The sequence below is a fragment of the Gambusia affinis genome, linkage group LG22 (genome assembly GCF_019740435.1).
Source record: "Gambusia affinis linkage group LG22, SWU_Gaff_1.0, whole genome shotgun sequence".
In the NCBI taxonomy this organism is placed as follows: domain Eukaryota; kingdom Metazoa; phylum Chordata; class Actinopteri; order Cyprinodontiformes; family Poeciliidae; genus Gambusia; species Gambusia affinis.
Genome location: NC_057889.1, coordinates 17,336,552 through 17,350,787, shown reverse-complemented (window position 1 = coordinate 17,350,787; position 14,236 = coordinate 17,336,552). Strand labels below are relative to the sequence as shown.

General features: G+C 40.7%; 1 protein-coding gene across 1 annotated transcript; it reads right to left on the bottom strand.

The window, feature by feature from the left end:
• Positions 1-1,948: 1,948 nt before the first annotated feature.
• Positions 1,949-10,681, bottom strand: ccnk (cyclin K). The gene is made up of 11 exons (XM_044107224.1): positions 10,401-10,681; positions 8,894-9,120; positions 8,167-8,248; positions 7,915-8,046; positions 6,594-6,699; positions 6,434-6,491; positions 5,767-5,936; positions 5,476-5,684; positions 5,356-5,386; positions 3,869-3,940; positions 1,949-3,025 (listed from the first exon to the last, which is right to left on the bottom strand). The coding sequence occupies exons 1-11, from the start codon at positions 10,407-10,409 to the stop codon at positions 2,496-2,498; spliced, it is 1,626 nt and encodes a 541-aa protein (XP_043963159.1). The 5' UTR covers positions 10,410-10,681; the 3' UTR covers positions 1,949-2,495.
• Between the last annotated feature and the right edge of the window lie 3,555 nt (positions 10,682-14,236).

The window sequence follows — 14,236 nt, the reverse complement described above, 5'->3', positions numbered from 1 at the left end:
ATTGTTAAAAAGAACCCCATAATAATTTCTTTAAAGAATTCCCGTTTTAGGTCAGTAGCCGTACTTGAAGCATTCCTATTTTCTAATTTTCAAGATAACGACTTTTAATCACTTTCTAGTTTCAAGGATTAATGTTGTTTTCTCTTCTGACAGGTATACACCATGAATTTCTCCCATCGATGCCATTTCTGTCCAGTCTTTTCCTTTTTGTTAAATCATAAACAAAAGCTTTTACAGAACCTAGTGAAGCCGGTAGTTATTTTGGTGCCGTCCTGGTTTGCCAACACTTACAGTAATTTTGGTAGGCCTTCCTTTTTGTTTTTACCGTTTGGAACTAACGTCTCTACCTGTGGTTTCCTGGAGCAACAAAGACTAAAAAATTGCTTTGTAACAATTTCCACTTCTATAAATGTCACTGAATCAGTGTGTTTTTGAATTCCCTTATGACGTGTTGCATTTTGAGATATTTCAGCCTTTTATCTAAGTTTTGTGTGATTTCTTGATTCTACCAGTCAGACAGTGTATAGGATTAGGAACAGCTTTTGAAATGTAATTTATTTAATTGATGCTTTGACAGAAGAAGGATGTTTGTCATTTTGTAGTTTGTCTTCCTCAAACAAACGACGTCCACTGAAGGCCCTGTTTCCTGTTGGTACAAATCTTATCCTTCCTTTCACCACCAGAGGGCAACAAAGTGTCTGGTCAGTCACAGTGGCACTCTCGGTCCAGGCCCGGTTCCAACCATTTGGGCCAATTGAGGCGCCCTAGCTTCTAATGTTTTGTTGTCCGCACCCCATAGTGTTTATCTATGAGCTTCTCTTTAGCTGACAGAGAATGTAATAATTAAATGTGGCTAAAAACAGGAAACAAAGTGCAATACAAGAGGGAGGATAACATAGAACATATTTTAATCTAAATGCCACTGATTCCAGATCATAACCAGCTGATATTTAACAGAAGAGGCTCAGTCATATTTCCCTCCGATTAATCATGGAAGACATTAGGACTTCATCCAGGGGTGTATCCACAGGAGGGCCAGTCTGGGCCATGGGGCACCCCTAAAGTTGTGGCCTCTCTTCCTCCTACCGTGTGCTCTCTGTGTGGGGCGGGGGCTCCGGGCGTGGCCTCCTGTCGTCCTGCTGGGCCTCCATCTGCTGTGGAGGTGCTTAGGTCCTCCGATTGATGGCAAGACAATGAGTTTATGACACGTGTGGCGGTGAGTGACGGAGGGTCCCATCCCAGCCGGGCCTCCACGACGACGACTCACCTCCCATTTGTAGTCGGCTCTGTGCCAGGGCTAATGGGAGGAGTTGATCCTCCTGCAGTCGAATGGGACTTGTAGTTTACAGCTGGCTGGTAATTTAGGACAAGGAGCTAATCTCTCTGGCTTCTGTCCTGAGAGTCTTTGTGAAGGAAGCAGTGTTCTGTTCAGACTTCTTGCTGAAAACTGGATGATAAAAACTGGAGTTTCACATCTGAGCATCTGCTACAATGCTGCTGTACCTTTGAATTAAACATTTTGAAAGGTTTATTGAGGTTTATTTTTTACATTTGAGCTGGATAGTCAACCTATAGTTAGTCAGTTTATCTTACATTGGCTGTTTTACTTCTAACTTCACTGACTGAACCAGTCGAAGTTGTGTTGCTTTTACATGTTTCACCAAGCTTGTGAAGTGATCAGTGTATTAGCTGTAGTGGTGCAGAGTTACTGAATGAACATGTAATGCAGTACATTTATGTCTGTGCTTTAAAAAAAGAAAGTAAATTAAGTGTAAAATGTAAAGTCAATTCAGGACTTTTTCTGTATCGGATCTGTACTAAATATCAGATATGTGTATCGGTGAAAAAAGTGGACAAGTGCATCGCCATTGAAGAGCAATTTTTTTCTAAATTTCCTTAGTGCTTGTGTAACAAGATTTTACAGATCCCACAAAACAAGGACAAAATGTGAAAATAAAACTTTTAATGGTCGCAGAACTGTTTGCAATGCGAAACCAGCATTTTTGAAGTTTTGCCAAAACAAAAACAGATTATGGGCCGACAAACTCCAAAAGCCTCAACTACTGCGTTTTCCCTAAGACTGGACACAATGTGACAAAACAAAGTGAGAAACAGAACACAAAAACAAAAGCAACTGGGAAACATCAGGAGGCAAAAGACATGATCCAAATGATACGGAGCCTAAAACAAAACCAAATAAACTGAAACACGTCTTTACGATGTTTGACACACTTTGGGAGGAAAACAGGGTGCTGCTGTTCCTCAGTACATTCTTAGTGAAGGGCTCGATAAGTAGCTTCCTGTAAATATCAAAATCTTTCCAAACAAAAATAAAATACTTCCCAGAAATATTTCTCCTGGTTTTCCAAACAATGGTGCCCAGACCTGACTCGTCGTTTCAAGTTTATATCCAACCACGTCAGCTGCTTGTCTGAAGCTGCACTTCTTTTAGTTTGGTGGTTCAGTCTCCAATCAGCATCTGTGTGTTTGTAAATTCATCTCATCCACCCGCCACGGTTGAGGGGCATTCCAGGTGGAGGGGGCAGGGGCACTTGGGACTGTCCTGGAGGCACGGGGGGTGGAGGAGGGTACCCGGTAGGGGGAAGCGTGATCCCCGGCGGAGGCACGTGGCCTGGGGGCATGCGGGGAGGCGGTGGCGGAGGGTAGCTGTTGTAGCCCGGCGGAGGGTAGGCCGGGGCCAAACTTGGTGGTGGGTAACTGGATGGAGGAGGCGGAGGACCTGGAGGCGGCGCCGCGGCCTGTTGGTAGACGTGCGGGTGATACGGCGGGATGGGTGGGGGGTAGCTGGGCGGCATGGGGGTGTAGGGCGGGCCTTCTGTCTTCATCAGGGACTGCAGGCTCTGGTAGCCCTCCCCAGACATGTAGGAGCTGGTGGTGGACATCAGGTAGTTGGAGGGCGGGGGCGGAGGAGGGCGGTGGGGTAAGGGTGGAGGCTGGTGCGGGGGAGGGGCGTGTGGAGGCGGAGGAGCAGCTTCGCTTCCTGGTTCCGCCTCTGCAGGAGGGGCTGGGTGGGGAAACAGAGAAAAACAGAGAAAAATAACCAACAGGACTGAAACGATTAATCAAAATTAATCAGTTATTGAAATAACGGTCAACTAATTTAGCAATTGATTAATCCTTAACAGACTCAGAAAAAGGCAATTTGCTCACTGAGAGCAGTAACGTAGTCAAAACTGTACAAAAATGTATAAATTTAGCATTTAACCCAGAATTCCTCAAATGGCAGTTTTCGCTTTGCCTGGTTCAAATTCTCCAGCTGTTCACATGTCGATGTAAAGCGTTGACAAAAGGAATATGTTGTTGCACTTTAGGCAATAAAATGTTTATTTTCTTTTTTCATAAAAGGAATTGAACTATTTGCTCACATTTATTAATGCATTTCTAATATCATACAAAAAAAAATCAAGTGACAAATCTTTAGAAAGGGCCAATTTTTTTATCCGAGTAATTGTCAGAATAAAGTCATCTTTAGTTGCAGCCCTAATTGAAAGCAGACACCATCTCAGCGGTGGAGGATGCAGCTGGCCATCCTGCCCCTCCCTGCCCTCCCCACCCACCAACATGACCCCAAATAACCTCCCCGTTCCCAGACGGGAACGCACAGCGGGGCCAAGATCAGCCAACGCCGCCGCGCAGGAGGTCTCATTACCCGGCTGAAGCTCTCGGAGAGCTCCGGGTGAGCATGGGAGCATGTGGTTTGTGTTTTGTCCAGGCGAAAGGTGATTACATAAGCAGGCTAACAATTTTGGACTCCTGACCGCAGGGGGAACTGGCGGCTCATAAAGCAGGTCTGTGTAGAGGCGCAAGCAAGCAAACAAACAAACAAACAGGCGGTAGCCATGGTTACCCGGGGGAGGCTGGGGTGTAGGCAGGGGGGGCATGGGGCTCTCCAGTCGGGGGATCTTTGACCCAGCTTGTTCTGCAAAAAATGTCAGAGGGAGTTATGAGAGCTATCAATATGTGTTTTTTTGGTTTAATAAAGTTAAACAAGAATGAATGACTTGAATACTGTTAAATTAAAACAGCAAAGTTTACTGCATCTCATTGGGATTTCATGTGATATACCGACATAAAACTGTGCACAAATTTTTCTGTGCGTTTTGTTTTTTTCTTTGTTTCTGCAAATTAAATTTGAACAGGGTAGCAGGCAAGTACTGACCCAAAAATCAAATCCAGTGTAAGCACTGGACCCCTTGGGATATACGCAAAACTATGGACAGACAACTAACAATATACATCCACATGGACACAGTATTCCTACAGGAAAAAACAAGATGGTGGCTGAATCATGCTGTGGGGATTCATTTCTTCAGCAGCTTGTAAGAGTTTAATGGAGGATGGAAGGAGCTAAACGCAGGTCAAGCCAAGAAGAAAAACGGTTAGGGTCTGCAAATGATTTAGACTGGGGTGGAGGTTCACCTTCCAGGCAGAATGAACCGAAACATGAAGTCGTTTAGATCAGAGTGAAATAATGTGTTAGAATGGACCAGTCAAAGTCCAGACAAGGGCTACTACTACAAGTTATTTGTTTACCCCCCCAAAACAAAGCTATTTTATTTTATTTACAAAATTGCTCTTGTTTTGTTGTCATTTCCAGCATAAAGAAAAATAAATACATAAATTGGCTTTTATGCATATGCAAATAAAAAAAGCTGGAGCATTTAGACAAAAATAGGTCTCAGCTCCAGAGGAAAAACAACTTTCAGCTACACATTTTAGTTAAGATATAATGAGAAATGTTACTTTATTAAAATAACTAGTATTTATTAAAGGTGCCTGTCATTGACTAAGTTGAAGTTCTCTCATTTTTTCCTCAAATGCAGGCAGTCAGTGGCAGGAGCTGAACCTGGCTGACTGAAAGACACACACCCACACACACACACACACACACACACAAGTACTGGATCGAGGGGACTCTGTGCACACAAACTGCACAGTGGGGAAAAGAAACTGCTGTAACTTTTGCTAAGCAAAGAAAAAAAAAAAGAAAGAAAAATTGTGTTGACAAACTATATTTATAATAAAGTCATTATGCTGATTAATGATGGCAGTCCAAACATAAATATAATGCACGAGGCTTGAAAACTGATGCTGAAGGTTGTTTTCACCCAATCGGAAAGAGCTTGAATCATTTTACAAGGAAGAATTCATGTGGAAAGCTGGATTTAGTGTTTATAGGGACAGGTGGTCCTACAAATCTAATAAACAAGGTATTATTGTCCTCCCTCTTAACATTTATGGACTTTATACTTTTGTCTTTGTAGGTGTAATTTCACAAAATTACAAAAAAAAAAGAAAATAAAATCGTACTGCGTCATATAAAGAGCAGAATACCTGGAGGTTTGGGTTCATCCTTTGGAGGAGTCTGGGACAAAAACAGACACAAGGCTGAGATTAGCAGAAGTCATTTCTTCATTTTTTTTAAAGTCTTCTCTTCTCTGTTAGCTTGCTTACATGCGAGCGTTTGAGCTGGCGTGCCGGGCTGCCAACCTGAGGGGAGGCCTTCTTGGGCGGTGGGGGCGGCGGGTTGGAGGCCGGCGGCTGCCCCTGTGGGACTGGGGGCAGAGAGGTGGGGGTAGCCGGCGCCCGCTCTTTCTCCTGGATCTGCTGAGGGATGGGCTTGTTTCCCTGGGAGTACAGATCCAGGATCTGGTGGCAGATGTCTGCAAGATGGAGGGATTATGACGGATGGATGAGAAGCGTCCGAGAGGCGAGGGAGGAAAGCTGAGGGAAGGAGGGGAGCACCTTCCAGAAGCTCGACGGGGACATCCTGCACGAACTGCTCCCACCAGCGGCGGGACGACTGCTTGGCCGTCCACTCCTGGATGTCGAACTTACACAGGCGGCCGGCCAGATACATCACAGCCACGGCGATGATTTCTGGCTCCCACTGCAGAGACAGCATGGTGCAAAGGCTGGAGGGAACACACACGCCCACCCACACACACACACACACACACACTGAGGGTCAAATCTGTCAATATTATCAGGAAAATCCTCAAAATAATGATTTATATGAAGGAGTATTAGGAACAGACTAATAAAATAAATAAAAGTAATAATATTTTAAGAATAAAGTCGAAATAATACGAGCATAAAGTCATAAGAATATGTGAATAAAGTTGCAATAACAAAATAAGACATAATATGAAAATAAAGTCAGTATACAGAGTTATAGCATAACAGGAATAAGTCGTATGAGAATAAAGTTGAAATAACAAGAATAAAGTTGTAATAATACAAGAATAAAGTCAATATTTCAAGAATAAAATCAGAATATAAATAAATTCATAATGTTATGAATTTAGTCTTTCAATTTAGCAACTTTATTCTCAAAATATTCTGACTATTCTTGCAGATTGAAGAAGAACTTTCAGTTAATTAGAGTACAAACAGGCCAAAGTGTGCTCACCTGTCGTTGACAAAGGTCCAAGCCATCTGTAATACCTTGCACACTTTATTCTTCTCCCCTGCAAAACAACATCAGAATGTCAGCCTGTTCTTGACTGAATCCATGTCCCAGAGTTTACTTTTCATCAGTGGCTGAAACGTTTGTCTGAACTCTTCTTTACCTTTAAGCTGCTTGACGTAGCGCAGCAGGAACATGTAGGGATGCTCCACCTGCAGGTCAAACTTGATTGTCTGGAGTAAAATCCTCTCCAGAACCATCACCTCCTCCTGTTACAACCAGAAGGTTCATTTAAAGGCACAGTTCTCTCAACGATGGACATTTGATATCGTTTTTACAGCACAAATAGACAGACTGATCTCACTTTCCCTGAAAACACACGTCGTAAAAGACATTTATGACGGAAAATTGCATCTGTAAGTTACTTCGTCTCCATGAGGTTAAACTCTGTGTTGTCACAACAAACAGGCGGCTGACAAGAGATTGCAGGATAGTTACAATCTTCATTTTGTTATTGTTTTAACAAAGAAGTGAAAGTACGTCCAGAGTTTTGCGCTCGGCCTTCACGACCGACAGATTAGGCGTTTGCTGCATCCAGCTCATGACGTAAGCGGTTCTTTCTCCCTGACCCAGAAAAAGGAGAAAGAAAGTGCTGCGAGAGACACTTAATGAGCTTTTTAATAGGTTATTAAGGACTCTGGACTCCATTGTAACATCTGGAGTTCAAAACACTTGGACGGGTCAAGCCTGGATATTTCTGCCCTGAAGACACACTCTTCACAAACTCAGTTGGAGTTTTATGAAGCGTTTCTCTTCGTGAAAAAGACAAAGAGCTTTTTTTGTGTGTGTTTGTTTTAGTTTTTTAGAGAGCTAATGACTCAGATTTGCCAGTGGATATTTATTTCTATAATTTTTCCCTCAGAACTGGAACGTCATTTCCTTAAATTAGCGTAAAGTAATAATAACTGCTTTGATGTTGGATAATGTTGAAGGCATTAATAAAATATAAAAAAAAATTACCCAGATATTTATTTGAGGGAACCTATTTTTTGCTGTCTTGTTTTCATTTATGTAAACAAATAAAAAGCAAAATGTTCTAAGAATATTTCCAGCTGATGTGGCTTTTAAAAAACTGACATGTTGAAGGTGGGAAGTAATATTAAGTGGAGTTTATTTGCACTTAAGAACAAACGTGAAAAGGAGAAATGTGAATAAATACAATTATTATGTGCAGTTCTTTATGTAACTGTACCCTGAAGAATCATATTGTGAATGGGTGTGTATTGTAAGAGGCTAACTTAAAACAAGACTGCAAACAAGTAATAACTTACTTTTTTTTCCATCATCACTTTTATTGCTATCCCATTAGCACCAGTCAGTATTGCGGTAACATTTGAAGGCCATATCACAAACCCCTAAATCCAAGCATTTTATTTTATTTTTCTTCCTGGTCAGCGGTAAACTGAAACAAATGAAAACGTCACCTTTGGATCATCGCCGAACTGAGCAAACTGCACATCGTTCAGTAAGCTCCGCGCCGTCTTGATGATGTCTTTGCACTTCTTTGGGGTCTCCTCAACTTTTCCGGCCAGGAAAAGACAACAAGCTCCAGTCACCTGTGGGACAAACAAGCAAAAAAAAAAAAAAAAAAAAAAAAAAAGCATTCATTTCCCTAAGTTTAGTTTGCTTTTGGACATCGGGGAAAAGACCGAGGATGATCAGAAACTGGGACTCACGTATCTGGGAAACTGTTTGAAGGAGTGGAACATGTAGAAGCGATGGAAATATATGATGCCGGTGGCCAGAGTGTCATAGTGTCTGCTAGCAGTCAAGGAGTCTCACACACAAAGACTTCCATAACTAAAACCTGGTTAGCATGGTTACCATGATCACAACATTACTCTATGAAAAACACAGTTAAGAATCTCAGCAAAGCATTTAACCAACGCTCAAGATAAACTAAAACAAGCTCAAGAATTTCCGCTTGTGTGATTTATCCTTTTTTTTCCCTTTCCTTTCTCTCTTTCTACCAAAGACTGGATGACAAAGGTTTTCAGTCTGGTGCTCTGAGTTTCAACCAGTTTTTTTTAAGGACAGGGTTGTTTACAGTGACTTCATAATTCGTTTTTATTTGTTGTTGCTATTGTTTTGTTCATTCGTTTTGAATAGTTAAAATGTCTTCCAGTTCCAGTGTTAAATGTTTATTAGAATTTACGCGTTCTTGCGTTATTATGCCACTGCTGCTACATTAGTTGAAAAATGTCTCAAAAGAACAATATTATCGCTTATCTGCAATCACTGGGACAATTTATCATCAAGCAAAACTTGTTGTCACGACAGACTGAGTCAAATCGTACAGCTTATCTATTCGGTGTTTGTTTATTGCAACCTAAAACATCTAAATCTAACGTGACAGAGATACAAGACAAAGTTTTTTCCTGGTATAAAACTGATCAAGGATACAGGCCGAGGCGGGTTCCCACGTCAAATATGAAGCGGGCTCCCTCCCTCCTATACCGAGCCTCCGTACCCGGGTCAAGGCCCTCGGACTGAGACGGGGTGTGGGCTAGGTCCTTCTTGTCCCAGTACCAGCATGGCTTGATGTGGTCCAGAGTGGCTTGGCCGCTCAAGTTCTCCTTGGGTTCCTTCATTGTCTGAGGGGAAGAGGTGGATGGACCTGCTGCGCTGGACTGCAGAGATTCAGAGGGGAGAACCAAAAAGCAATAATTACTTGCTTGCTTTCAGAGAAAAGCCCTACCAGTAAGAATCAGCATTTTATGTGAGCCCCGAATTCTTTGAAAGTACAACTTGTGCTAAAAGTTGCTTTGTTTAGTTCATTTTTCGCTTTTAATATTTGGTTTGTGGAAATAGACACATCCTGTATAAAGCATGTGGGAGATTTATTTTTAATGTTCACCATAAACAGCCCAAGCAGAACCGGTGAGGAACTGTGAAATTATCCAAATTGTGCATTAAAAAAAAGCCACAGAAGTGCTTAACTCAACAAAAAAAAATTTAAACTACTCATTTTATTGATCTACTGGGCATGGCTGGGAACGAGAGTCTGGCGGTATTATAGCTCATTAGCTGGTTGGGAAATCCTAGGATTGGCTAATTAATAGCTTTAAAATATAATTTCTCCAAATAGTAGTGAGAGCGTGTTCTGCTTTAATTTTCACACCACGACAGTCAGGTTTTGTTGAAAAAAACATATATATTCCCAAATTCTCAGACATCCATGTAAGCAAGAACTAGTCTTTCTTCTCTCAGCCAGCTGACTGCCTGTGCGCAGTAAGAGGCAGAACGGGAGGCAGAAGAACCACATTATTCTTAGTTATCCCCACTAAACAGCTGGGAATAACTAATTCCTCCTCCATATATTTAATCATAGGAGTTATTTAAATATAATCTCAAAGTAGACCTAATGTTATCCATTTAGACATATATGATAAAACTCTCCATTTCTCCACCGTATTAGAGAGCAAACTGTATGACTAAGTTTAACCAAATGTGTTGCAGCAACAACAACAAAAAAGAATAGAAAAATAAAAACAATAATTGTATTTACTTAGCATGGTGATGTCTTAACTCCTGTATAGTTTATATAGAGAGCAACAGCGTAGCCTGGTTTACTATGAACATGTAAAATACAGGATTTAGCTTATTAGCATAATAAAGTCACGAGCTACTACCTAACATTTACTATAAATATGCCTGAAATGTTAAGAACCACACTTCATAATGAGCATAAAACGCATTTGACAGAAAATAAAATGGGTGAGTTTGTAAAATAAAAAAGCTACAACACAGAGAAAGACAAGAAGTGTGAATTAGGCTGGTTAATCTGTTCGCTAGCATTGGGTTAGCATGTTAGCCCGAGCTAATGCTAAAGGCATATCAGCCTGTCAAAGTGTTCGCAATTCTAGCTGTTCGTCGCTTATTTTTTCATCTAATGAGCCGCGACGCTTACCTTTATCATGTATGCGTCGGGATAAACCACATACAAGAGACGACAGTTTGAATAATCCGCAGTTATTCACACTGTATTAACCAACAAATGAGCAACCAAAATCCCCATTGTAACAAGAACACCACCGTTTTCCTGTACGTCACTACCTCCTTGCCTACGTCATTTCACAGGAGATAAGATACATGTGCGCCCTGGAAAAATATATTTCGGGTTCAAAAATATTTTTTTTTCCGAAAGTGAAGTGCCTAATTCAACCAGTGAACTATCTGTTATAAGAATCGCTTTTCTCACACATCCAAGTTGTGAGAATAAGGAGGCTGTTGTTTCGAATACTATCCACTAGAGGGAGACAAATATTCACTCTACTGTTTTAATTGTCTACAAATCCATCCATCCATCCATCCATCCATCCATCCATCCATCCATCCATCCATCCATCCATCCATCCATCCATCCATCCATCCATCCATCCATCCATCCATCCATCCATCCATTTTCTGTCCACCCTTGTCCCTAATGGGGTCGGGAGGGTTGCTGGTCAAAAGCAATACAACAATCATAATTCACTACAGTGTTAAAAATTTCTTCATTCATTGTCTACCTCTCACCCTCATAATTTCAGGAGTCTCTTAATCAAATGTGAAATGTTACAGTTAATAGTTTTAGTATTTTACTCATGGAAAAGAGTAGACTATGGAAGAAAATGCCTAGGAAATAAAGAGAGATTTTTAAAGTCATTACTAACATACTTGTCTAGATCTATGGTTCTATACTTCCATAACAATATAAAATTATTTGAAATTTGTTATAATAATATCTCAGATAAATAGGACATTTTTACTATTGCAGTTTGCAGCAGTAAAATGTTTTAGTTTGGTAAATAATAATGGCTAAAAGATCGTCTAGAAATGCTCTAAATGGAGAAAGACAACAGTTGTCTAGCTTTGTGTTGGTGATATCTTTCCCCAATCACTGGTATTTGTCAGTAATGAGTCAGCTGTATCAGTTATGAGGCAAATACTGCACACGTTTAATGCAATTTGATACACAACTGATGTTTACCTTCCACACATGCCATTGTTAAAAGAAATCCTCTTTAAAATCTGCACACTCGACACTGCAAAAGAAGGGGGAGGTGAGACTAAAAAGGGATGCTTTTGCAAATGTGGAGGGAGGCCAGCTCCGCACATCACCTTGAGAACACTGTGACACATGATGGTGGCAGCATCATTGCTTTTATATCAACAGGAACATGGACGCCAATCAAAGCTGGTTGAGGGATGCCACACTGATCAGTAATTCTTCCAGCCTGCGGACTGTGCTGGTGAGTCGAATGCTCTCTTGTGTCGGCCTATTAATCCCAGCGAGAGATGTCCAAGATTATTGCTGCGATGTGACTATACGTGAAAAAGTTGAAGGTGTTCTGAATAGTTATCAAAACACTGCGAGAGGCGTTTGCCCTGCCAGGCGGAGAGAATTCCTAATATCTCCTTTGGATGTTTACAGTTACTACCTGCATGTGGGCCCGCTCAGCCTGTGTCGCAAGAGCCGTCCACGAGCAACATCCCGTGCCCCCTTCGCGCCCCTCGCGGCCTCACTTCTGAGAAAAGCCAGCATTGAATCATTTACTCGGCCCACATTAAAATTTGGAATCTGCATGCATTATATATTCACCCCTGCTCGGACAAATCCTCTTAACTGTGGGAGAAATTGTCAGGACGGGTCCTGTGGAAAAGTAAGAGCCTTGTCTGGTTGTATTGCCTGTAGCAAGGGAGCATCTCAATCTGTCACTCAAATCCACACACACACACACACACACGCACACACACGCCCACACACTCTGAATAGCTTATAAATAATATATCCTTATACTTTCTTTATTAATATTAAACATTGCATAATGAAGCAGCGACTATAAGCAAATCCCACAGCAATATTCGTATTACCACAAGCTCTCCTGGAGTGGACCTTTCATTGTTTATGTCAGCGCTGTCACATTGCGGTTAATCACATCAAAATGGCTTTGAATGCTTTATTTTTCACCTCTGCAACACTAAAATCACCCTTTTTTGTCTCAAAACTTGCAGTTTGAACACTATGCAGTGCTCTGAGAAATAGTTTCACCCCTACATGTTTTGGTTGCTCACCTAAATGTTTCAGATCATCAAGAGTATTGAAAAACCAGAGATAAAGTGATTAAACACAACATGCGGTTTTTAAACCACACCCTCCCTTTTGAACAGTTATGAATTAACTGCTTAAGTAATTTCTTTTTTTTGTTTTAGTGCAATTGGACTTAGTTTCTAGGAAAAAAGTGGTTGAATTGTACCTGACTGACCGCACGAAGTAGGCTGAAAGATCACAGAAATCCACCTTATAGTTCCCCAAAACAGTCTGATGATCCTCAAGATTCTTTGGGCTGACAAGACCAAAGTGACGCTTGAAAGATGTGCGGTCCCATTACGTCTATTGTAAGACCAACACAGCATGTCAGAGACTTTATTCATTAATAAAAATCAAACATGGAGGTGGATGTCTGCTGGGCTGGACGATGAATTCTGAAGGTCATCAGATTGTGACCTTAAGCTTAAGGCCACTTTGGTTTTATGCAGCAGGATGATTGTGTGAACAACTACAAAAACACAAAATCTTACCAAGTATTTCTGGTCTAGCTTCTAGTGTAAATATCTCAGTACACCTGAAATAAGACAAAACTAACCGGGTAACTTCTTTTTAGCAAGATATAGGATATTGTTTTAAGTCAAGTTAAAAGTGAAATAATTTGTCAATGATACAAGACATTTTAACTAACAATTTGGGTAAAATGTCTCGATCCACTGGTAGATTACTGCATTTGTAACAATATTAAGGAATTGTTGGCTTAAAATAAGCTCTTGATTCTTGCTGATTGGTTGCCTGTTGTACTAAGACATTTACACCGGAAACTAGACCAAAAATACTTGGTAAGGTTTTTGTGTTTTTCATGCAGTGAAGAAAACCAACAAGTCCACATCTGAATAGCTCAAAAAAAAAGAATCAAAATTAAGATTTTGTAGTGGCCCTGTCAAAGTCTGGACTTTGTCTTACCTTAAACACCTTAAACTGATCCAAGAAAATCTTTGATTTAAATATTCACATCAATGCAAAACAATCTTTCGCTATTATTACTACTTTGTTGTCGACAAAGATGGCACAACTAATTACTTTTTCATGTTTGGATGGCTTGCTCCTCTTAATAAATGAACTCATCCTTTTGAAAACTGCCTTTTGTATCTACAGAGGTTACCTTTGTCTGTGTTATTTATATATATATATATATATATATATATATATATATATATATATATATATATATATATATATATATATATATATATATATATATATATATATATATATATATATATATATATATATATATATATATATATATATATATATATATATATATATATATATATATATAAAATAAAATTCCCTTCTCACCCACATGGTGGTGATTCTTCTTCCTCTTAGCCTGGGTCCTCTACCCAGAGGCCTGGGAGCTTGAGGTTCTCGCAGTATCTTGGCTGTGCCTAGGACTGCACATTTCTGGACTGAGATGTCTGATGTTGTTCCTGGGATCTGTTGTAGCCACTGTTCCAGTTTGGGGGTGACTGCCCGAGGGTCCCGATGACCACAGGCACCACTGTGGTCTTCACCTTCAGGCCCTCTCCAGTTCCTCCCTTAGGCCCTGGTATTTCTCTAGTTTTTCATGCTCCTTTTTCCTGATGTTGCAGTCACTTGGTATTGCCACATCCACCACAACTTTCCTCTGTTGTTTATCCACCACGACT

Excerpts from the sequence above, each read along its gene's own strand:
- ccnk (XM_044107224.1), bottom strand. Across the intron at positions 5,685-5,766 it reads CCCCGTCGAGCTTCTGGAAG|ACATCTGCCACCAGATCCTG; the intron begins GTGCTCCCCTCC and ends TCCATCTTGCAG. Across the intron at positions 5,387-5,475 it reads GCCAGCTCAAACGCTCGCAT|ACTCCTCCAAAGGATGAACC; the intron begins GTAAGCAAGCTA and ends TTTTTGTCCCAG.